Consider the following 24,628-nt stretch of genomic DNA (forward strand, 5'->3'; position numbering starts at 1 on the left):
ATTTCTCAAGGGAATCACAGACATTTCTGTCTTGAATGAAACCCTCAAGTCGATCTACATGGCAACATAATCCTAGACCAAGTGGTAGGGGTCCAGCAAACCAAAAACGGCATCTTCAGAACCCTTTGCCACTTTCTGATTGAGTCATAGTAAGTCAGACCTAACTTCACATGGTATTCAGCTACTATAAGGAAATAGAGCTAAGGCAGAAAGATTTTGAAATGTAAAACGCATGTCTGGGGGGGAAGATCTTATTCTTTCCTCTTTTCTCTCAGGGTTAAGCCCCCTTTCGGGGGCCAGCTTTGGGAAGGGAGGCATGCACAGGGTGGTGCCAAACTAAAGGAGCTGACTATCTGCTTCCAGATTTTGGAGAAAAGGAAGTATTTTAGAGTGATGGTGCCCTTTTCACAGAACTATTTTTGAGGCCAGATCATTCAGATTAAGGACAGTAAGATGGCCGGGCCCTTTTAAAATTCCTACTGGATTGTGTTAAAATGGCCACACACAGCACAGAGCATTCTCACCACCTCAACACCCTAGGAGAACAGGCTCGAACAGAAGCAACATGTGAGGGATAATTTCCAAGGTAAGGGCAGAGATCCAGAGGTGGGGGTGGATGGGGATTACATTAAGATCTTTGGGTCTTGAGGCCATCATCTGTTCTCTCCCCTGAATTAACTATGAGCCTGGGTTCACAGCTGGTGAGCTACTTCCTTATGTGCGAAACTTTCTGGCTTGACCGAAGGACAATGAAGACTGCGAGCCGCTAACAGCTGCCCCCAGCGTTCCGTGTGCACAGGACATGAGGGTGCAGATTTTTGTCCCTGTAGAGTACAAATGTTTCTTCTCCCTTTCTGTCCCCAACTAGCTCCCAGATTTAAATCCCGCTTGTTGGCAGCTGGGTTGTAGCCTTCACAGACCATAAACAGCAGCACAGTGGAGTTGCCATCCACTCAAAATCAACTGAACAAGAGTTTGTAACAAAGATCAAATGGATGGAACGGATGGATGGATGGGAGGCGCGGAGAGAAGGGGGGATGGAGAGGGAGAGAGAGAAATCTAAAGCAAGGACACTCAGACACCAACCTCAGGAAAAAACAGGGCTTTGTTATATACAAACATGGGGTCTCTGCCCAAAGCCAGAAAGAAGGCAGAGATAGCTGATGGGGGCGCGGCAGGAGGGGGTTGAGTTATGGGGCACCTAAGTGAATCCTAGTGCAGGCAGGCTCCTCTCCTCCACCTTGAAGAGACAGGGCTGCACCCGGAAAGAAAGCCGCCAGCAGGCCTTCGCAAGTCTCAATCTGGACGCGGTCAGCTCGCTCCTCTCTTTGTGCGCCCCTCCCCCTCCTGCCCTCAAAGTCCTAATGGGAAACTGTAACAACCTCCTCTTAGATAACTGCTCAAAAACATCAGCTTTTACCTCCTCAGACACTCACCTGAGGGACACTTGGTGCTGGTTCTTTAAAACCTGCGAGCAGGCAGAAAGGAGGACAGACCTGGATCACGGGGAGGTCACTGTGCAGAGTCAACATGAACTTCAGCGCAGATTTTTTTTTTTTTTTTTTAAGAATACACTTCAATCAAGGTTCCTAACCTTCAAATGGGAAAATCTAATTTCTAAGAATCTACTGATTTTGAATAGAGATAGCTATCTAGTTTCAAGGAAGCGACTTCCTCCTGTTCCTTTTAAAGCCCTCTTCAAGGGCTGCACTCTCTGGAGTCTATTTGCCCAGAGGGGAGAGAAAATTGGCTTCTGCCAGACAGTCAACTCCACACTGCCTTGGGGACCAATCCTGCTGGCCTTTTTATACAACTCATATTTTATCTTTAGAAAGCTGTCAAGCTCTTTAATGTCTAGGCCAGGATTTTTCAGCCCCTGTACAATTGACACTTGGGGCCAGATAATTCATTGCTGTGAGGGCTGTCCTGTGCTTTGTGCTATAGAATGTTCAGCAGCATCCCTGGCCCCTACTTACTAGATGCCAGTAGCATCTCCCCTATTGTGACAACCCAAAATGCCTCCAGATATTGCCAAAGGTCCTCCAGTTAAGGACCACTGGTTTCGATGGCTACTTTGAGGTCAGGGTGGTTACTATGATGAAGGAGCAACCTGGAAGGTGAGGGCCAATGGCAATTTGTGCATGTCCCTCCTACTTTGCTCTTGGGTTCCTGTGAGAGGGATAAAGACAACAGCCCTCAGCGTTTACCTGAGCATCTTCTAGCTCACTCTCCAGGGCCCTTCTGGCTGCCGTGGCTTCTTTTTCTTCCTTTCTTGCACGCACAAGGGCCTCCTCTAATTGCCAAGCCTCCCCCTACAACAAAACATGGGGTCAGTGCGCGCGTAGATGTGAGCTGTGGCTGTGAGGCTGGCTCAGGAGCCTGACAGGAGTGAAGGAGACACCCACAGCCAGCCAGCAGTGCTGTGGGCCCAAGACGGCACACAACAGCCGTGTTCCTGGGTGTCTGTGCCTGTCTGAAGTTCTGTACTCAGCCAGATGTGGACATCTGAATCGCCTGGGATGGTTTTTTGAAAATACAAATATCCAGCTTTGCCCCTGGAGCAGGTACTGAACAGACTCAGGCGCACAGAGTTTTGGAAAAGGCTTCCAGGTGATTCTGACGCATGAGCTCTGTTGGAACACATCTCCCTTTGCATTTCTTCTGTCCCCTCTTTTACCATCAGCTGCCATCAGTGTCTGTCTCTTGCAAACAGCCTCCCACCTCTACAAGCCTGGAAAACCAGAGAGCTGGTTTATTAAACTGATTTGTGACTTCAAAAGCCATCAACTGTGTGTTAACAAAGAGTAAATGGCCACGAAAGAGGACAGGCCTGAAGGTGGGGTTCAGGCGGCCTTCTCGGGTCTGCGGAGGCCTCTGCTCAGTGTCCAAAAAAGGGATGTGTGTCTGATGTCTGCGTGGGCGGGGATTCCTGTGCCTTCACATGCGTCGCCCACCCTGACATCATCAGCCCTGTTCCCACGCCTTGTTAGAAGCTCAGCTCCCATTCAAACCCCTTGTAGAGAAACAAAAGGAATGGTGTGCAGAGAGGATATAGTCACAAGTGCTTTGACCTTTCCTACTAAATTATGACAATAAACCCCTTCCTGCCTCTGAACCGCTCACGCAGGAAAGAAGGATTGCAGCTGCCCCAGCTGGGCATGGCACCCAGGAGCCTCACCTCGTATTTTCTGAGGGCTTCCTTGGCCTTGGCTTCGTCGTCTTTGAGGTCAGCAACCTGCCTCTGAAGCCGAGCAACGCTCTGCTCCAGTTCTGCAAGGCTTCCCCGCAGCTTCTCGTTCTCCTCCTCCAGGGCCTTCACCTGCGCCTCAGCCCCGACCTGGGTTTGCTCGGAAGCCGTGCTCCGACTGGCCAGGACCTCGACATTCTGTTAAAAACAAGGAGACCAGTGTCAAGGGGCAGTTCCTAGCTCCGAGGATGGCTGACATTTATGAAAAACCCACAGCGTGCCAGGCACCATGCTAGGCCAGGGGTTGGCACACTATAGCCAGCAGGCCAAGTCCAACCTGCCATCCGCTGCGAAAAACACAGTGTAATTGGAAGGCCACCACACCCTTTCATGGGCACCTGTCTGTGGCTTTCATGTTACAACAGCAGAGTGAGGGGTTGTGCCCAAGACCACAAGGCCTGTGGTGTCACAAAGCCTAACGTATTTACTAATCTGGCTCTTTACAGAAAATGTCTGTCAACCCTTGCTTGGGTTAAGTCCTTGACATCTAGAGGAGGCCCTTATGCGTGCAAGGAAGGAAGTAAAGGAAGCCAACGGCAGCCAGAAGGGCCCTGGAGGGTGAGCCAGAAGACGCTCAGGTAAACACTAAGGGCTCACATGGGAGTCCAACCTGTAAACAACTCTAGGAGGCGGGTGCTATTCATATCACCATTTTAAAGACAAAGAAACGGAGACTTGGGTAGATTAAGGAACTTGTCCACGTTCACTTAGGAGGAAATGCATTCAGGTGGACTGAATCCACAACCTGTTCTGTAACCTGTAACTACTGCCTTCTGGTGAGTTCACTTCCCTGACCCCTCCCCATATGCAGGGTCTCTTTAATAGAAGCTCTTGATGAAGGACAGTTTCTGTCGATAGATTTTTTTTAACGTCCAATACAAATCAGGAAATTAAAATTAACTTAAATTATGTTATAGTTCATAATGTAAACTCTAGGCACTATCATCTGAAAATGAGCTTGTGCTGCACACAGTTCCTAGCAGAAAAGAATGGCAACAATTATAGGATGGCTATTGTTAATTCCAGGTGTCACGTGGACTTTTTATTTTTTTGGCTCAGTAACTTGAAGGGGTGATAAGCGACCTTGTCCAGAACTCCACCTCTCCCACAGATCTCTTGCCTTCCATTTCTCCACTACTAAAATGATGCTAATATTAGCAAACTGGATGCTCGCAAAATAGTGATGCAGATTTTTGCAAGGAAAGGAAGGCTCAGGGAGGGCAAAGTTTGGCTTCAAAGGCTACGTCACAGCCCACCTGGGAGAGCTATCCGCCAGACTGCTTGCTTGCGCAGCCGTTCAGAAAGATCGTTAAATCTTTTAACAGTACAGTAAGCTGTATTGCCCTGAACTTAATCAATTAGAGAGTTTCAGAAACCAGTACACCTTTTCACAAATGTTCAATTCTGTACATCTGGGGAAGCCCAGAGCCAAGCTACTGGAATCAGAACTCAGTTAGCTGACCCTGTGAAGAGAAAACTCAGGGGCCCGGCAGCTGGGGGTTCTCGAGATGGCTTGGATATCATCTCCTACTTAAACCAACAAGATGAATGAGGAGAAATCAGGCGTGGCTGAAGGCTTGAAGAGGGGTCAGAAGAATCCACTAACTGGTCAGACCAAGCGAAGAAAAAGTCTGGATTGCCCATTCCTGCCCTTACTTTTCCATTAGAAGATAAAACACTACAAAGGTGCAGTTATTGAGACAGTGTGGTACTGGCGTGAGCATACATATATAGATCAATGGAATAGAATTGGGAGTCAAAAATAAATCCTCACATCAATATATTTTCAACAAGCGTGCTGAAACAATTCAATGGGGACAAAACAGTCTTTAACAAATGCTGCTAAGACAAATGGATAGCTATATCCACATGCAAAAATTAACTAAAAATAGATCACAGACCTAAATGTAAGATCTAAAACTATAAAATTCTTTTTAAAAAAAATAGGAGTAAATATTTGTTACCTTGGGTTGGGCAAAGGCTTCGTAGATGCAATACCAAAAGCACAAGTGAAAAAAGAAATTATAGATATATTAGACTTCATCAAAATTAAAAAACTTTTGTCTTACAAATGACACCATCAATAAAGCGCAAAGACAATGCACAGAATGAGAAAATATTTATAAATCATATATCTGATAAGAGATCCATATCTAGAATATATAAAGAACTCTTAACTCAATAGTTAAAAGATAAATAACAAACCAATTAAAAATTGGGCAAAGGATCTGAGTAAAGAGCATTCTTTCCAAAGAAGGTACACAAAAGTCCACTAAGTACATGAAAAAATGCTCAACATCATTAGTTACTAGGGAAATGCAAATCAAAACCATATCAAGATGCTACTTCACACCTACTGGGATGGGTTTAATCAAAAAGACAGATAATAGCAAGTGTTGACGAGAATGTGGAAAAATTGGAGCTCTCATACCTTGCTGAGAGGAAAGTAAAATGGTGCAACCATTTTAGAAAACAGTTTGGCAATTCCTCAAAATGTTAAACAGCATTACCATATGACACAGCAATTCTACTCCTAAGTATATACTTTAAAAATGAAAGCATATGGCACAAAAAAACTTCATAGCAGCTTTATTCATAATAGCCCCAAACTGGAAACAACCCAAATGTCCCTCAAATGGTGAATGGGTAAACAAAATGTGGTCTATCCATACAATGGAATATTTTGGAGGTCTAAAAAAACAAAGCACTGATATATACTACAACATGAGTCAAGCTTGAAAACATTGTGCTACATGGAGGGGAAAAAGCCATTCACAAAAGGTGTCATTTATGTGAAATGTCCAGAATAGGCAAATCTAGAGACAGAGAGTAGATAAGTGGCTGCCTAGGGCTGAAGGGGACAGGAGGTTTGGGAGATGACAGCTAGGGGGTACAGGCTTTCTTTCTGGGGTTATGAAAATATTCTAAAATTGACTGTAGTGATGGTTGCAGAATTCTGTGAACATAGTAAACCACTGGATCATGCATTTTAAATAGCTGAATCAGCAATTTAAACAGCTAATTTTTAAAAGAGGAAAAAAAAAGACAGAGGAAACCTAGAAGTGAAGTTGGGACCAAGGGGTAGAAGGGTAGAAGGGTTTGCTCTGGTGGTCTGAGGTCTGCCCAGGCACTTGTGAGAGGAAGAGGAGACGAGAGATTGCTGCCTAAATCAATTTATAAAGCAAAGAACACTTAACTTATGTGGTCAGTGCTTTCTGGTTCATCCAGAAATCTCAGGGAGAACAAGGATACAAAACCAGATCTGGTTTAACAGGACTGGGGCCTAACTGGCACCTCAACATGCTGGATAAAGGAGTTGGCGCTGTGTTTTGATGTTTTCAGAACTTGGTATTTTCTGTTTGAAAGCTACAGGGGCACATTGTGAGTCCTGGGAGGACTGGCCAGGCCAGTAGATCACTCCCTCAGCTACGACCAACAGGGGGCTGTTCCAATCCCAGCTTTCGGTTTCCCAGGGTGAGCGAGCCTGACCCCAGGGGAGTTTGTGTGTGCTGAGATACTTAGTCCTGTTTTGACTACTGGTAATACGTTTTTCTTTGTGTCTTCATTGTGTGGTAGACCACATTATGTTTACAAATAAATTAACTTAATCCTCTGTTGACAAACCAGAATATTGAAAAGCATACTGATGTAATCCTTCCTTGTCCTGGTCCTGCCACGCACATCCAGCCCAGTTCCCCATTTTGTATAAAGCCTGTAGGACAAAGTTCCTTTTCCTGAAACCACACCTGATTCACCTGCAGTCCTGGAATCTAAAAACCTAAAAACCATATCCGTTTGTTCAAGGCAAGTCCCACACGCAAGTTCTTCTCTAAGACTTTCCAGTGAAAAGAAAATTGGTCGAGAGGATCTCCAAAAGCACTTCCTACTCGAAACTTTGATCTAAGCATCATCTTTTCCAAATGCCTACATTTGTATCTCATGAATGTGGCAAACGCAGCAGAACACCAAGACCAGAGCTGGTAAAGATCTACTCAGACAGGTCACAGGGGACAAATACTGCTGACCTCACTTAAGTTGCTGGTACTACACTTCAGTGATTCTTTGATCTTAAGTCCTGGATATCATAACAAGATTAGAGAAGATGTTCCATCATATATAAAACCAAGGAGCACACAGTTTCTAATGATTCATTTAGCATGTCATATCACGTATGCAATACTTGATATTTTTTAAAAAGGATTACATCCATTTGCTACACAAATCAATTTCAGTTCCTCTGCTAGTCCAAAAGTCTGTAACCCCACACTAGGCCATCACCACAAAGGCAAAAGTAGCAGATGTCCTATGTTCCATTGTTTTTGAAGATCAGACCATCCCCTGAAATTGCACTAAAATCACTTCCGCACCTATCAGACAGTCAAGGTCAAGAGGCTGGAGAGCACGGTGTATGGGTGGCGTAAGGAGACAGGTTGCCTCATCCACTGTTAGGGGGGCTAGAAACTGCTGTGAGTTCCTAGAGAGCAATTTGGTATCAATCAAAATGATAATGTACATTCTCTTTGACTCAGCAACGTTCCCTCTAGCACTTATAACATATAAATGAGTTATTAATTGCAGCACTATAATGGCAAAACATTGAAAACAAATAAATGCCAGTTAATTACACACTTGTTAAACAAGTTATAGCCATTCAATAAAAAAAAAGGAATAAGAAAGTGAGAAAAATGCCAGGAATGGAATATCACACATGGCTTACTTCCGTTTGTATAAAAAGGAGGTAAGGGGGGATAAATATGTATTTGCTTGGCTATACCAGGAAGGGGTAGTGCTGGCTGGGGGCGGGCTGTGAGGGAGGGGTTGGGGCCATGGAAAGAGGTAGAGAGGCAAGTATTCCATTGCAAACCTTGTTAGAACTCTTGAATTTTAAACTACGGAGGTTCAACAGATATTAACATCTTTAAAATATATTTTTTCTTTCAAAAAATTGATTATCAATGGCCTCAGGCACTTGGAAGACAACCACCTCCCCCGCCCAGTTCTCACCTCCTCCAGCCTCTAGAAACCCTTCCCCAGCACAGTCAAATACCTCTGGGCCCTGAAAGATAGCAGCGCTGGCGAGCCGGACAGCTGTGCAAACACAGCAGGGCCCAACTCTCCCACGCTGGTTTACAGTTAAGAAATTCCTTCTCACCACATATAGCGGCAGAGTGGAAAGGGCCCAGATGGCCCAGGAGGTGCACTGACGGGAGTGCTTCTCCAGCGTTTCCACCCAAGCGACCCTAAGGCAGAGAAGCCCAGGGTGCAGTGACGAGAGGCATCTAAGGGACTGCAGAGAACTGCTTTCAAGGCTTGGGTTGTTCCATCAAAAATACATGTCCGTTTTGCATTCACACCGTAACATCTGTCATTCTACTCCATGTCTCTTTATATTACGATACTGTGTCCTGGGTGTTCCGGGAAAATGTGCCACTGCTACCTTGGAGCTTTGCCAAGCACTCTCCCCACCCACCGCCCACCCAGCACATGTGCACACACCCCAGCCCCAGCAACACAGACATAAACCATCTCGAGAACAGAATTCTCAGTTTTAATTCTAAAAATGCGTATCTAACAGTGTAGAAGAAAAAGAAGTCTCTACGTCAGGCTGTGCCTCTTTCTGGGGCCTCTCATTTGGCCTGGTCTGGCGCCTTAGTTTCCTCATTTGCAAAGGCGGGGGATGAAGCTACCTAACTTGTAAACTATTGGAAATACCTAGTTAAATGAGGTGGCAGCTCTTACAGTGGCCCTTGTTATTATCACCAGGCCGATGAGTCCCATACCTGTTTCCGAAAGGGCAGGACTTTGCACCGCTCGCCTGCCGTGGTTCTAAAGACTCAAGCTTGGCTTCAGCTTGCAGAGCGCACATCTTTACCACATAAATATCAAGCCTAGGTTTCTCCAAAGAGAGAATCGAGATCCTCCAACAGTCTCTCCAGGGCAACTGCACCGCACAAATTAGATGACTCCCTTCCTATTTCAAGGGCAAGTCAGGTTTCTTGGTTGGCTAATTCATTAAAAATTTAGCCCCATTCTCCAGTTGAGGATGGTCTGGTAAACTGATGGCAACTAAGAAGTCTTCCAAAACAGACAAGCAGCATGTTTCAACGTGCTGAATTGCCAAACTGCCACTACTTCTGAAATAGTTGACTTTTAACCATATGCCCCAATTACTGATTTAAAAGGGGGTTGGGGGGATGAATACACAATTGTATCTCTCTCTCTCTCTCTCTCTCTCTCTCTCTCTCTCTCTCTCTCTCACACACACACACACACACACACACACACACACACACACAGTCTTTGCCAAGTACCACCATCCACTGCAAATAATGACCTGCTTACAAGCTGGCACACTTTCACGAGTTAACCCCCACATCTAGAAATGGTCACAGTGTTCCTTGGGGTCAAGGGAAACTTCTATCCATGACAAGTAGAAAAATCCCAAATAGTACCCCACGTGGCCACATCTGAGTGTCCTTCCTGGTCCAAAGACACTGAGAGGCTCTCCTTGCAGGAGCACAGCCCTGACACCTCAGACGGGGTTGCTCCTGATGGACAACAAGGAGCCTCGGAGGCCAGGGCCCTCCTGGCTTGTCCCAGCGCAGACCCAGCACACAGACACCGCAGGCCTTACTAATTAACAAGGCCTCTGGTACTGCCAGCTTTTGTTTCTCTTCTGTCTGCCTGTTTTGCTGAATGAGTGAAAACAGCTGAGGCGTGGAGGCCCGGAGGCCAGGGAGTGGAATGTGGGTTTGTCGGTTCCAAGGCAGTGCTGCTCCACGCTCCACTGTGTTGCGGCTGCAGGATCTCAGCTGACAGGAACCCTAAGAGTCCCCTGGGTCAGGTCATCTGCCGGGAGGTGACCCCTTTTCACCATCCACTTTCATCCACAACAACGAGGACCTGGATCACAAATACAATGAGTCCCTTTCTCACTCTCAGTGTGTGAAGAACCAGGTTCCCTGTACTGTATCTTCAGCTTCCCCCTCAGCTGAGCAACAGTGAACTATTTTGGAATAGAAATGACATCTATTTTAGTGGAAAGCCGCTCACTTCATCTCTTTCCCCTAGTCATTTGTGAATTTCACTGCACAAGGCCTCTAGGCCAGGGCTTCTCACATTGTAATGAGCATAGGACCCACCTGGGGGTCTCCTTCAGTAAGTGCTCATTCTGCCTCGGGAAGGATGGAGCAGGGCCCGGACTCTGTATTTCTAACACGCTCCCAGGTGGCGTGTGGCTCCCACTTCGCGCAGGGAGGTCTGGGCAGAGGAGAGGCTGCTCTGACTTCAGGGCTGCCCCGCCGAGGTTCCAGCTCAGACCCCAGCTGCTGCGTCCTTTATGCCCTTTGGTGTGATTTCAGTGCCAGGGGTGGGGTGTCAGGTGCCCCTGCAGGCTTTGCAGCCAGCTTATGTACTGTGACCCCCCTACTTAACCTCTCTGAACTCAATTCACATCCTTAAAGAAAGTGTAAGAGGTGATACTTGCTCTGAATGTGTCAGAAAAATACAGAAAGAAAGATGATACATAAAAGTTTGAAAAAGTTGAAGTCACTACACTAACATACAGCAGTAGGTTTTTCTTCCTCTTCCTTTTTTGACTCCGCCTACTACTACGGATCGGTCAAGTAGGGGGCATTGAGCCATTGAAAAATATCATTTCCAAAAACCCTATTCTGAGAACAACATCTGAGTTTCCAAAAATTCCCTCACTGCATTTCCCAAATGCCAACACCATTCCTTTCTAACATAGTTGCAGTTCAGATGCATTGATTATACAGTTGGATAAGCTCTTTTTATTTCTGTTTGTCTGCGTTCGTGTTTGTGTGTTTGTTTTTGGCAAGAGAGCAGTGTATGACAGAGATGGGAGTAAATGGGGCAAAGAAGAAGAGGGTACCCATTACCAACACCCCAAGCATTTTCAAGGAAGAGCTGAATCTAAAGCCAAGAAGAGTGGAGGTTAATGTTCATGTCCTTTTGTTAGAAAATGTGGATTCTGGACCAGGCTCTGCTAATAATTTACTGCATGACCACTCTCGGCAAGTCATTTAACCTCCATCTGCCTTCAGTTTCCTCCTCTGTCACTTGAAGTGGCGAGTCTAGCTAATTCAACCTCTCCGCCAGCTCTACAGCTGGCATCTCAGAATGAACTTGAAGAATCTGGGCAGTATTAGACAATCATGGAATTAAACTAAGAATTCCAGAAGTTATACTCCTAAAACTGTATGCTTCAATTTCACCTTCAAATGCCGTCGGCTAAACTCCGATCGTGCTTCCCAGTGTCCCTGCCACAGCACCTAGGTCCTGAGGGCCGCATCTAAAGACCAGCCACTTCCTGCCACGGAGCAGAGCAAAGTGTCCTCAGCTCATTCTTCCCCCACTAACAGTCACTAACTTGCCATAACTCACCAAGTATAAACGTATCATGCTTAATGAAGATTTTCTTTACATTCTGTTTTTTTTTTCATTGTCCTAGTGGTGATTTTCCTGTTTATAAAACCACCTAAATGATACTCCTTTTCAATCATACTTGTAACTCGGTGATTACTTAGGTTAAAAATATCATTGCTTTTGTTCACAATCTCCTTGTGAAATAAGTCAGTATACTTCCCTTTAAATAGTTAAAAACCCACCAGAGTTGCTCTCAGAGAGGGCTGTAACTCGGACACAGGTACAAACAAAAGTTATGTTAGTAAAGTACCTCACGCTTGCTCAACAGAAGGTATTTGACATAGATGCTCATTTAAGCCACACGATAAACCTATAGGAATAACCACGGTGGAGATGAAAATACCTATGATAAAAATACTCTGCACTTAACTAGGTCAAGTGACTTTCCCAAGAGGCAACATGCTCCATAGTTCAGGACTTGACATACGGTATGATTCCATTGCTATGAAATGTCCACAATAGGCAAATCCATGGAAGAAGAAAAAAAAAAAAGGCTAGTAGTTGCCAGGGGTGGGGAAAGAGGGGAATTCAAACGTAAGGGGTTTCATTTGAGAGTAATGGACATTTTTCAAACTTGAGACAGTGGTAACAGTTGTCCAACATTGTGAATTATACTAACCACTAAATTGTGTACTTTAAACTGGTGAAAATGGTAAATTTTATGTTATGTGAATGTTACCACAATAAAAACAAAAGGGAGAAAAAAAAAGAATTTAGGCCTTGGCGTCAGCCAACTCAAACTGGCCCTACTTGTTTCTGGCTAAGCCTTGGTTTTCCCTTTGTTCTGATAAATGAATGGAAACATGCTATAAGTGTGTAGCAATGTTTCAGTCACACAGTTAAGAACTCGATCGATGGTAGCTACATATTAAGGTCACAGAGCCAAAAGGGGCACAGCTAGAACTTGTACCCAGCTCTCCGACTCCCTGTGATCTCTGCCACGTGCTATACTAGGTCCTTCCGAGTGGGGCAGGGTCCTCAGGGAACATCCCCGGCAGTCAGCCAGAGAGGGGACAGCCAACTGGGGGCGTTAGCTATGTCCACACACCCTGATTTAAAGAGGGAAAAAATGAATATGCAATTGTATAACAAAAAACAGCATTTCAATAACTTCTCTGAAATGGAGCCCTGGGTTACACACTTTAAATTATGCTTTTGCCTTTTTTTTTTTTTTTTAACACCACTCCTCAAAAAATTCTTACAGAATTTTCCCGTTTCCCTGGGTCCTCGCAGATTCCAGCAGATAAAAAGAGCCTCGCATTATATATGTAAGACACCACTTCCTTCACCACGATGGGCCACAGTATACGCTAATCTTGTGACCAGCAAGTAGAAGGTCTGTTTCCAGAAGCCCACATCCCCCCGCGGTGCAGTTAGCCTTTCACAGAGCTGCTGGCCGGCAGAAGGGGCTCCACCCAGGCAGTACCATGCGTCCAGAGCTCTGCGTCACTAGGAAAACGGGGCAGAGTGGTGGCAGGAGAAAAGCAGAGGTGAGACACCCAGTTAGAGCCACTTTGTCACTGACAGACCAGATGGCTTTACAAATGGTTAAAATCAGCTTGCTGTCAGCACACACATCCAACAGGTTGAACAGGATTTTTGAAGACAGAATATAAACAAGCAGGTTCTCCAGAGCACTGCCTACTGGGGAGCTGTGGGGACCCCTCCAAGGTAAACCAAAGGCTCGATCTGGAAGCCAACAGGTCCTAACTGAGTCCACAGTTCTATACTGTTCCCTTCCCAGAAACCTTGTTATTTATGAAAGTATATCCTTCAACTTTCCCCATTTTGCTTCTCACATATTTCCATAAATCATGGGGGGAAAAAATCAACCCTACGCTGTAGAAATCATGCCATTTAAAAATTTTTAATGAGAATGCTTAGATCAAGAACTCTCATTCCAATGACCATTCCCATTAGTGCCCCTTCACACCTCTAAACTGGAACAAATGGCCGTGCAGAAAATTGTAACTCTTTCCTTTGTCCTTCGACCTCTATGGCCACAGGAACTGGAAAAGGAAATGTGGACCTGACATCACATGGCTGGGACGCAGCAGGCTGGGCAAATACTCTCACCCGCTTTGAGGCTGGTTCCCACAGTCCCCAAAATTAAGACATACAAGGTGACCTTTATTTATTTCCTCTTTCAAAGACGTTGGCTGTTCCCTTGGACAGAGTTGAAGGGACCAACTTCCTGCAAAGACCACGGTCTCCCACTTCCTCCTTGTGGGCCAGCCCGCTGGGGTCAGCAGCCAGCTCTAACTAATGAGCAAAGGGAGCAGGGCCAGCAAGAGGAACGTCCTAATCCAGGCACGGTCACCTGCACCCCCTGAGGTTTATGCAGGTAACAATTACTCTGAATGGCAATTAGGTTTCCTTAAAAACAGGGGCGGTGTTATGGATCCATTCACTGCATGGATCAAGAAAAATGAAAGATAATAGTGCCAAATGTCAAAACACTAGTCACTGTGCAAACAGTGTCCAGGAAGGAATTGGTATGTACCACCCAGAAGCTACAGAACATAAATCACAGATTTCCTCCTAGACGAGGCTTGAAGGAGGCGTGGTGACTCTTTGGCCTCCATCCTCTTAGACCAGTTGTTTCCCAGCCATGGCTGCTGGCAGGGCTCTCACTCAGTCCCTCTGTTTCTGAATGAAGGGAGAAAAAAATGCCACCTTCCCTCTCAGAATTTCAGGAAGAGACAGAGGGGGAGGGATAACCAAGTCTAATCAAATGCCTGCCCCCGGACTGCTCAAGGGCCAGGGCCCGTCCGTTTTTTTAACAAGCCGCTTGGGCCCCCACCCTAGAGGCCCCTGTAAATCACCATGGCGGACACCGGTGCTGCTCACCAGGTAATTCAGTCCCGCCCCCTCCAGGCACATGTATGTATGGCTGTACTTGCCTGCCCCCCTGAGGTTGGGTATGGCCATGTGACTAGCCTTGGCCAGTGAAATACGAGTGCAAGTAACAGGTGTCACACCCAGGTACAAGCTCAAAGAGCCAGACAGTGATTCACCACATGCCCCTGCCCTGCTGCAGCGAACACGGACCAGAGGGGCCCCGGTGACTCTCAGGGGCAAAACATCCTCCATCCACACACCACCATGACCCACGGGAGAAACGTAACATGAGCATGAAAGAAGTTTTTCTTACTTAGGCCTCTGAAAGCTGGAGTTGTTTGTTATTGCAGCAAGACCTAGCCCATCACATCATGAAAAGACCTACTTGCAGGTTCAGCCCAGTCCATTTAGAACACTGAGTATGTCACATGGTTTATCCCAAAGAGCCAGTGGGATCATGACAAGGAAAGAATATGTCTTCCAGAGTCACACAGACTTGGGTTAAAATATTGACTCTGCCACCTACTAGGCACACGACTCTGAGCCATTCAGTGACCATTTACCAAGCTGCCATTTCCTGAAAGGGCAATTTCAGGGGTGTGGTGGGGATTAAGGGTAACACGTGTAAAGTATGTAGCCAGGTGACCAGGAGTGCCGTGTGCACTAAGGAAACAGCAGTGATTATACTGACCCTCTGCATTACCTTCACTCTGTTTTGGTTGCTCGCCAGCTGTGGAACAGGAACTTCTGCTTCCTGCTCTGCAAAGTGGGGAGGTAACACCGTCTACTCCCAGGGTGGCCACAAGGGCTCAGTGTAAGAGTGTCTGGCCAGGCGCAGGTGGCAGCTGCTGGTACACAAGGGCTCCCCACCATCCCCTCTACTCTACGCCCTTTATCCAGCCTGCCCCGAGCAAGACCTGGAACGCTATGGGCCAGTGCACATGGAGCGCCCAGTCCTCTGTCCTGGGCTCCAAACGGCCCTACAGGCCTCATGTGACTGGAGACCAACACCCCACCCCACTTACCGGACCACAGCACTGCCTGTCAGGGGTTCTGACCTTGGGGACCCCACACACCAACCTGACCCCTGAGAGAGCCACAGCAGCCCAGGTGACCCGTGAGTTTGAAAAGCCCCCTTTACTATTATTTGCAAAGATCTGGCCCAACGCTGGGGCCAGCTCTGCAGGAATGGGGAGGCCCCTCACTAAAGCCCTTCTTGACCTGTCACTGAGGCTTCCAGAAGCCTAGCAGCCCTTCCCCAGGCCCAGCTCAGACAGTTACCGCATTTCAGTGAGGCTCTGGGGAGCCACAGACCTCCTATGGAGGAAAACCCGCCATTTGACACCAGACTCCTGGCCAAACACCAAGAGCATCCTGAATTGGGTGTCCTTAGATGGTAGCTTAGTAAAAGGCTATCACTGGTACAGAAACATCCCAGCTGCTCATAAACCTCTGGGCGTGGCCTACACGGAAGCGTCACTGGAGGCAGGAGGGAGTGGGCGCCCTAGTCCCAGGACAGCCCCCCACTAGCTGTTTGACCTGAGATACGTCACAGCCTCTCTGAGCCACTTTTCCACAGCCATCAAATGTTGGGAAAAGGGAATACAGGTATGAACCTGCACAATCAACATTGACTGTCTACACTCAATAAGTATACAAACCGAACAAGACACAGTGCCATTCTTATGGAGTTTGAAGGCCCACAAGTGCTAAACATGTTCACAACTGAAATATAAGTAATTTTGGCCTAAAGGGAGAGTCATAAGCACAACAGTCCAATGGCCTCTAAGATTGTGTCCAACCCTGTGATTAAGAATCTGGTGCCCAAATGGCAGAAAAATGTTATTTCTTCTCTCTGGCCTATAAAAGTTTCCATTTCTCCAGATTAGCTCAGACCTGGATAGTCATTTATTCATTCATTCGTTCGTTCATATCTCACTCACTCATAAAGTGGTAGAATGTCAGTGCTATTTGGGACACAAAACTTCTTGGGTTAAATTTCTTTGGTTTAAACCCAAATCTGAATTTCCAGTAGTCCTCCATCCCCACCCCCCGCCATATCTTCAGCAGATAAGCAGCCACCCGGCCTCTGTTTCCAGGATCTGGAAACACACTACCTCTCCAAACACGGCTTTCCTTTTGCTGACAGCTCTCAGACTTGGAAATGTGTCTTTCATGCTGAGCTCTTATCTGCATTCCTGCAACCTCGCTGGGACCAACCAACCAAGCACAGCACAGTTCTACCTCCAAACAGCCTTTTTAACACTTGAGGCCCTGAGACCTCCCTCATGCCATCCTATTCTGTCTTTCCTTCTTTCAAAGGTCCTTCCTCACCCATCAGGACATAGTATCAAGTAGTCCCTCAAAGGGTGGGGCCCTTAAACAAAACAAGACTTCCTGAAGAGTCTGGTCTGCTGTCATCCTGATTACCAACCACTCCAGGCTCCTGAGAGAAAGTCTCCCAGTAAATAGATCCCTCATAGATATGTATCTGCACAGAAGCCACAGAGGCCAAAGACAAAACCTCGTGCTTGAACTCAAGTCCACAAGCCAAAGAAAGCTTCAGCCACCTTGAGACACACAGACATACATCTGACCCTTCCCGTAACCACACCCCTTATGAGCACTGCTGCAGGGACCAACGGCGACACTCAGAGCATCACTGCTGGGGTCCTCCTCTTGCTCCTACCCCTCCTCTGGCTGCCAGTACCTTTTCTCTCCCTCCTCATCTGGGTACCTCTCACACCCCTCTGACTGGCACGCATTCCTTAGATAGCTCTTGGGAGCTCAGCCTGTCACCCCAAAGCCACTCTCTTTGCTGGTAAGTTCTTCCTTAACTCTTCTGGGGAAAAGGAAACATTTTTTCCCTTTAGCCTCCTTTCCGTCTCGTACGTCTCTCCCTCTATGGCCAAGGAGCTCCGACCGCACCCATCTCATTCCAGAGCCACACCAGGGGAACTGGGCCAGGGGCCCAATTCACTCCTGGCCCCACGTGAGCTGCTGGTGGCATCCCCAAGGACAAGCCTCTAAGCCAGGCAGGCATAATGGCAGCTACAGAGAGCTCGATCTGGACACACGCTGACTTCCAAGCACGTCTCACTTAATTCTTAAGTGACTCCCTCAGGGAGGAACTGTTTTGTCCTTTGCCTGTAAGTGGGGACATGGAGGCACTGAGAGGGTCATTGTTTAAGGCCTCAAGGCTAGCAGGCAGTAGAGCCCGGCCGGATACAACCCTAGGAGGCCTGGCTGGAGAGCCTGACAGGCTGAGAACTAGACAGGGAGCTCCTCACAGGCAGGGCCTGCGTCTCACTGAGGGTCCAGCACAGTGCCTGGCACACAGGCACTCACCATTCAGTTTAGTGAGTCAATTGGCTCTATGTGTAGTTGTTTTTTTTTATTGCCATTGAATTTAGGGGGGTGTAGAGGGGGGAGAGAGGGAACGAAGGAGAGAGAAACATCAATGTGAGAGACAAAGATGGATCAGTTGCCTCCTGGATGTGCCTCAGCAAGAAATTGAACCAGCAACCTAAGTATGTGCCCTGACAGAGAATCAAACCCTCCACCATTTGGGGTGTATGGGACAATGCTCCAACCAACGGAGCCACCTGGCCAGGGCTCTCGATGTGTTTTTAAGTGTCTAAGTATACATTAACATATCCAATGATAGGCACCAAACATACACACTGTGCATTGCACATTTTATATTATTTTTTTACAGTCCTCACACATTATTTCTGCTGTGTCATGGGCTAGGTCCACTTTTGTTAGCTAACCAGAGAACCTAACTCCAATTTATAACAATCTCTCTATGAGAAAATTCTTTCAACTTCCAAACACCCCACATAAAAACAAATTTTAGCACCTTCCTTTCCTAAATTGAGTCCCCCAGTTAGCAGATTCCCTCATTAGGCTGCTGTTACTTTTTGCATTACTAAGAGCCTGTCCAGACTGAAATCTGCCTCACTTCGCTGCATCTCTGCCTCAGACCAGATGTCTGTATTTCAAAAGAATGTGTGAATTGGACACTCCTCACATTTTTTTTTTTTTACAAAGGTCTCATTCTCAATCCAAATTTTCAAAAAAATTATGGTTCTCGGAGAGCCACAGGGTCTTGCTTAACTGGATGAATGACTGCCCTAATTCATGAATTTTTAGTTCCCTGAGATAGGGCTGGAATTTTCAGCTTAGGCGGAGCCTCACATCTGTTCCACCCACTCATTTTCCAGGCAAGCAAACCAGGGCCTGGAGAGGTAAAATGACTTGTTCGAAGGTGCACAGTGGAATTTTAGCGGTGGCAGGAACTCGATGGACTTAAATTTCACTCCCTCCCTAGCATTATCTATTAACCTAAGTAATACCGGCTCTGCTCCCTGACAAAGAAAGCGCTGCGCTGAACACACACCTTCTCTCCCAGCGCTGCCTGGGAACCCATGGGCCCCAAGGAAGTCCTGTGTTATCTGGCCTCAGAAAAACACAGAAAAAGCTGTTTTTAGCCTTCTGCTGTGGACAGCGGCCACCCGCCAAGGGAAAAGGGCGTGAAGGAAAATACCTTACATTTCCTCGCCCACCTGAAAGATGCATTTTCCCATTCTGACTCCCCCACCCAACCCAGATTCTCATCTGCTCACTTCCAGAAAACTAGGATACTACATTCTAATACACACCTCACTGATAATGCATCTTCCAGAATGACCTTGCCAAAAGGACACGTTCGCCATGACACAGCTCTGCTCAGAGTCCGGAATGACTCCCAACATAGAACAAACTGAATCCAAGCACCTCATGGCCTGGCCTCCACAACCTTTCTAAATTGACTTCTGTCTGCTAGTCAATCTGATGTTGCCCAAGTCTTCAGAGTCGGTCAAACAAATTCCTCTCTATGCTGTGTGTCAGGTTTATTCCCAGTCACAGGCCCTTGTGCAATACCCAGAACTCCCTGTGGAACGTCCCTGCTCAAAAAGGAATTATGTAACGTCTCAGTTCTCCCATAGTATTCTATAACACAAAAGTACTGTGGAAGATTCTCTGAGGGAAAAAAAATGTTTTGTGGTTATATATTTCTGAGAAATTCTTAAAGTTGAGTCCTTTCTTGGAGAACTATAACCCATATATGACAGGTTCTGAGAAGTTCTGCGATAAGAAAAACCAGTATAAATGTATCCCCAAAGTACCTAAGTTTATCGCCAATCTACCCTCCTTTCTCCATCTCCACTGACACCACACCAGTCCAAGCTGCCATCATTCCCTTCCTGGACAAGAGCAAGAGCCCCCTGCAGGTCTACCCACAGCCGCTCTGTTGCTTTCTCCAATCCGTTCCCCACACACTGGGGCAGGAGAGAGTATTCTGAAACTCAAATCAGATCATGTCGCCCCCCCCCCCGCCCCGCCCCCTGGCTTAAATGTTTCAATGGTTTTCCTGTGTTCTCAAGGACAAAGGCAAAACAAACAACAAACCTTCTTAACCTAGTCCACAGGGCTCCTGCAGTCTACTTATCTTACCAGCCTGATCACACACCACACTCTTCCTCTCACTTACCCCATCCTTCCTCTGGCCTTTTGTTTTTAAGTTCCCTCCTGTACCATATTCCCTCCCACCCCAGGGCCTTTGCACATCTGTCTGGGCAACTCTTCCTCTGCCTCTCTACACCGTTAGCTTCTGCTCAGCCCAATAATCATCTCCTCAAGGAAATGGGCCCTGATATCCCAGACTAGGCAAGCCTAGCCCTGCTCTTCTATGATCCTTGTCACAGCTACAATCAGTGTTTACTTACGAATGATTTTTTTTCCCTATATTCTTTCCCGCTAGAATGCAAGTCTTCTGAGGACAAGAAGCATGTGTTTATTTTTGCCCACTAGATTTAATACAGTACCTAGCCCAGAGAACATACTCAAAAATTGCCGAATCAATCAATGCAAAGTATGAACAAAGGAAACATACTACAATATATTCCATAATGGGGATATAAACCAAACACTAGGGGAGAGGAGGTAAGCAGAGTCTTAGCTTAACCTGTGGGAGGTGATGGGTAAAGCCAGGCTGAGAAGAAAAAGGAAGGGAAAGGCCATGCAGATAAGGAAAAGCACATGTTCAGGTATGAAAGCTTGGAGGGGCTGGTGCCTTCTGGGTGATTCTGCTTTACACCTAGACCACCCCCATCTGCAGCCCTCAAGGGAAGAGAGAATGTTTTTCCGCTTTCCTCTGTAACATGAAGCCAAGGGCACTGGGAGCACAGACGTGTCCTCTAATGTAAGAAGTGGACACCTCCACGTGTGAGCACAGGGCCGCCGTCCCTGCAGGCACGTGTGCCAGCCCACCTCTTAGCTGCACAGCACACACGCTCAGTTTGTCAGGGCCTTGACACTGAAGCCACTATCTGCAGATTCTGCAGGCCTGTCCGTGAACCCAGCCACCCGAACCCTCCTCTCCTGTGGAACTGGCCCCGTTTCTGGAAACTAGAGGCTCCCACTCTGGTTAGCACCAAGACCCAGTAGTGCTCCCATCAATGCCAAATAAGAAGCCAAAATTAAGAGGGTCAGGTCACTCAGGACCCTTTTCTGTGGGCTTCGACTTTGCTGGATCAAAGTTTAAGCATGTGTGTGTCTTTATTTTATTCCCCCTCTGCCACAGGTAGATGCAGGCCAGACGCCACTCCGAGAGTTTGTTTTAACTCAGAGGAATCCTGTCAGGAACCACCCCTGCCCTGTCCTACCCCCTCTTCATCCCAATCTAACCAGGCCTGTTCTTTGTCCCACAAAACAAACAACCAGTTCCGCCTGCCAGGGCAGACAAGGTGCATACAACGCAGGAGCAAACAAAAAGGCCCTCTTGCCCAAGACTATTCTTTCCTGTTGGATGATAAAACCAGCATGCCCTTTCTTAGAAGTCACCAGACGCACCAGGTGGCCACAGGGACCTGCAGTCCCTTGGACTCTCATTCCCGGACCCATTTCCACTGCTACTCTCTTGCCGCCCCACCCAACGCAAGCGGGTGAGGGGACTGGGGTTTCTGCTGCTCTGTTCTGATCACTGATGTGCTACTTGAAAAGTGAGGCCCACTCCCCTGCAGAGTGTCTTCAGGCCCAGCCCCTCGCTCTTGCCTCCTGCCTGGCCCCACAGCACCCATCTGGCGCAGCTACCGCGTGCGGGGGGCTGCGCTCCCGCAGCCTCATTTCACCCTCACCGGGGCTCTGCGGCTCTGCTATCACACTTATCTTACTAAAGCGGAAGCTGGGACTCAGACCAGTTAACTGACACGCCCAAAATCAAACGGCCGGGATTCATCTGGGGCCTGACCTGAACACAAGCCATGGACCTCTTTCTTGAGGGCCTTGGTAATTCCATTGCAAAGCAGACTTGGGCCCTGGCTGGTGTGGCTCAACTGGTTGGAGCGTTGTCCCATAACCGAAAGGTTGAGGGTTCAGTTTCTGGTCAGGGCACATCCCTAGTGGTGGCTCCCATCCCCCATCCAGGCACATAGAATCCCTGGCTGGGGTACACATATGGGAGGGAACGAATCAATACGTCTCTTTCACATTGATGTTTCTCTCTCTCCCTTCCTCTCACTCTAAAAGTAATGAAAAAAAAAAAATACCCTCAAGGTGAGGATTAAAAAAATAAAAGCAGACTTGGTAAGGAGTGGATGGCTGTCCTCCACCCAAACACCAGGCTGTGCACAATGCGCAATCTGTTCAGCAGACAATTCTGTTGATAATTAGAATGATTGTCTTGAAATTAGTCACATTTTTGGTTTCAGCAAAGGAAATAAGGCAGTTTGGGTCTTATTTTTATTTTTGAACATATCGGTTGCCTTTGTGAGCACATCCAATTACACTTCAGAACAATTCTGTGAATGTTTTCCCTGAAAACACACTTTCCTCCTCTTGTCTTTCACTCATTATCTTATCACCATTCCCCAGAGTTCTGGAGGCTCCATTCCGAAGTCATTCCTGGTTATCAGTTTTGCTTTTACAAGCAACATTTATCTGGATTGCTAAGACATTCTTGGCCTTTTTTAAACATGCTTTCATTTTTCTTGTCAATTGGTCACTTTATATGCCTCCAAAGTTATGCTTTTATATGAAAATAGACGTCTTCCTAACTCCCTCACCCTTCACATGGCGTTAACTGAAGCCACAGTAGAACTGTAACACATGCTTTATTAAAGTCAATCCAGCCCTGACCGGGTGGGGCTCAGTTGGTTGGAGTGTTGTCCCATGCACCAAAGGGTTATAAGTTCCATCTCTGGTCAGGGCATGTTTGGGAGGCAACTGATCAACGCCTCTCCCTGCCCCCCCAACTTCCTCTCTCTCTAAAAGCAATAAACATATCCTCAGGTGAGGATTTTTTAAAAAGTCAATCCATATTAGGGAAATAATGCTGGTTATCATCCACATCACAATGAAGACAATGTGGACTTGTTTAATTTTCTCTGCGTTCATAAGCAGTTCCCCAAATTGTTCATCAATGCTTTCCTATACAGAGCTCAAAAATAGTAGGGTGGCCACAACTTTGCATTCTCCCAGGCAGGCAGACAGACAGTCCCTAAGGCTGATATTTATCATCATCCTTTCTCTCTTTCGTGGTGTTCCTAGGTCAAAAGGGCAAAAGGAGACTATTTCTGAGAGTCATCACAGGTTTTACAATATGTTTGATTTTAAAGAAACCACCAGGTAATAGGCCTGAGGAATTCTCGTCATAGAAGGGAGGACTTCTACCCAGACAGGTCAAAGTATCCTCAAGGTATGAGAACTGGCAGAGGTTTCACAGCCCCTGAATCTGACAATCCACAAGGAAGCCGGTAATGAGACCAACACAAGGCAAACCTGGTGGTTAATGAGCTGACAGAGAAAGCAAGAAGGGCACTGATGCTCCAATGCAAACGAGCTGCTGACAGCCAGTTTCTGGGTTACATATGCAAGCTATTTCAGTGACTTTGCAGGAAAAATTTCCTGTAAAAACCATAGGAAAGGTTCGTGGTTTAAGGACCCACGGGGTATGACCAAGTTACATGAACTGATCCTCTAACCTAGGAAGCCCCCAGAAGGATGGGAAGAAAAAAATAAAATAAGACCCTGCCTTCAAAGAGTTTTGAGGTGATGACAACCATCTTCACAGCTCCAGTCATACAAAAAATGGGTGATAAATCCCTCAGAGAAAAGCAAAGAGAAAGCTATTGCATCCAGAGGAGAAGAGGAGCTACTTTCTGGCTTTACAGTCAGTTTTTTACAAGAAGCACATGGAGCTATTTAGGGGAGAGCAAATATGCCAGTGTCTGAGCTCATGCCTAGACACTCAAGTTTCCAGGGAACACCCTTGGCCAAAATCTGTTGGACGGGATGCCAGCTGAACGCTGTGCACCATCACAAGTGGCTGGGGTTCAGGAATGAACAGAAAAAGATATAATCCAGTTGTTCTGGGATGGAAAATATAATTTGCACCACTTTGCAATTAGTCTAAAATGAAGACTCAGGACTGTTTAACCCTAAACAGAAAGAACAGAAAGTTCATGAGATTGGGTCCATTCCCCAAACAAAAACCATCCTTCTTAATGCTTTTTAATTTTCTATTTCTATTTTTAAAGGCCTAATCGTATATGAGTAATTTATTATAAGCCACTCACAAGGGAAGGGTGTTAGATGCTAAATCCAGGTGCAGGGGGGAAAAAAAACCAAGAAAAGGGCGGCGGCAGCAGCGGCCTCTTTCACACTCTGAATTTCAACAGAACCGCAGCGGGGACCTAAAGATGAAGAAAGAGAATCATTTGTATTTCCATCGTCAATAGAGCTTTTTGGCCTCCACTTCAGGACACAGATCCCTCTTAACCCCTCCTTCTCACTCACACACTATCCAGTTACAAATGTTCATATGATGGCTACGCCTTTAAAACACTAAGTCACTAAATAAGACTGTAAATGTAAAACTTTTAAATGGCAAGAGCAACGGATATAAAAATGATGGCCTTCAGAGCCTACATTTCCTTGCCTTGGGAGATTGATTGATTTTAATCCCCACCCGAGGATATGTGCAATGATTTTAGAGAGAAAGGAAGGGAGAGAGAAAGAGAGAGAGACATCGATGTGAGAGAAACATCG

At 46.6% G+C, this 24,628-nt stretch overlaps 1 protein-coding gene across 2 annotated transcripts in view; it reads right to left on the bottom strand.

Annotated features, from left to right (window-relative positions):
* CGNL1 (cingulin like 1) overlaps positions 1-24,628 on the bottom strand; it is a 152,508-nt gene that overhangs the window by 28,230 nt on the left and 99,650 nt on the right. For both annotated transcript variants that reach the window (XM_054565369.1, XM_054565368.1), the window contains exons 9-10: positions 3,179-3,385; positions 2,208-2,312 (exon numbers count right to left, since the gene is read on the bottom strand). In XM_054565369.1, coding sequence (XP_054421344.1) covers positions 2,208-2,312; positions 3,179-3,385 — 312 coding nt within the window. The remainder of the gene's footprint in view (positions 1-2,207; positions 2,313-3,178; positions 3,386-24,628) is intronic.

The sequence above is a fragment of the Pteronotus mesoamericanus genome, unplaced genomic scaffold (assembly GCF_021234165.1).
Source record: "Pteronotus mesoamericanus isolate MK-2021 breed Mesoamerican mustached bat unplaced genomic scaffold, CSHL_Meso_final contig_164, whole genome shotgun sequence".
Lineage (NCBI taxonomy): Eukaryota > Metazoa > Chordata > Mammalia > Chiroptera > Mormoopidae > Pteronotus > Pteronotus mesoamericanus.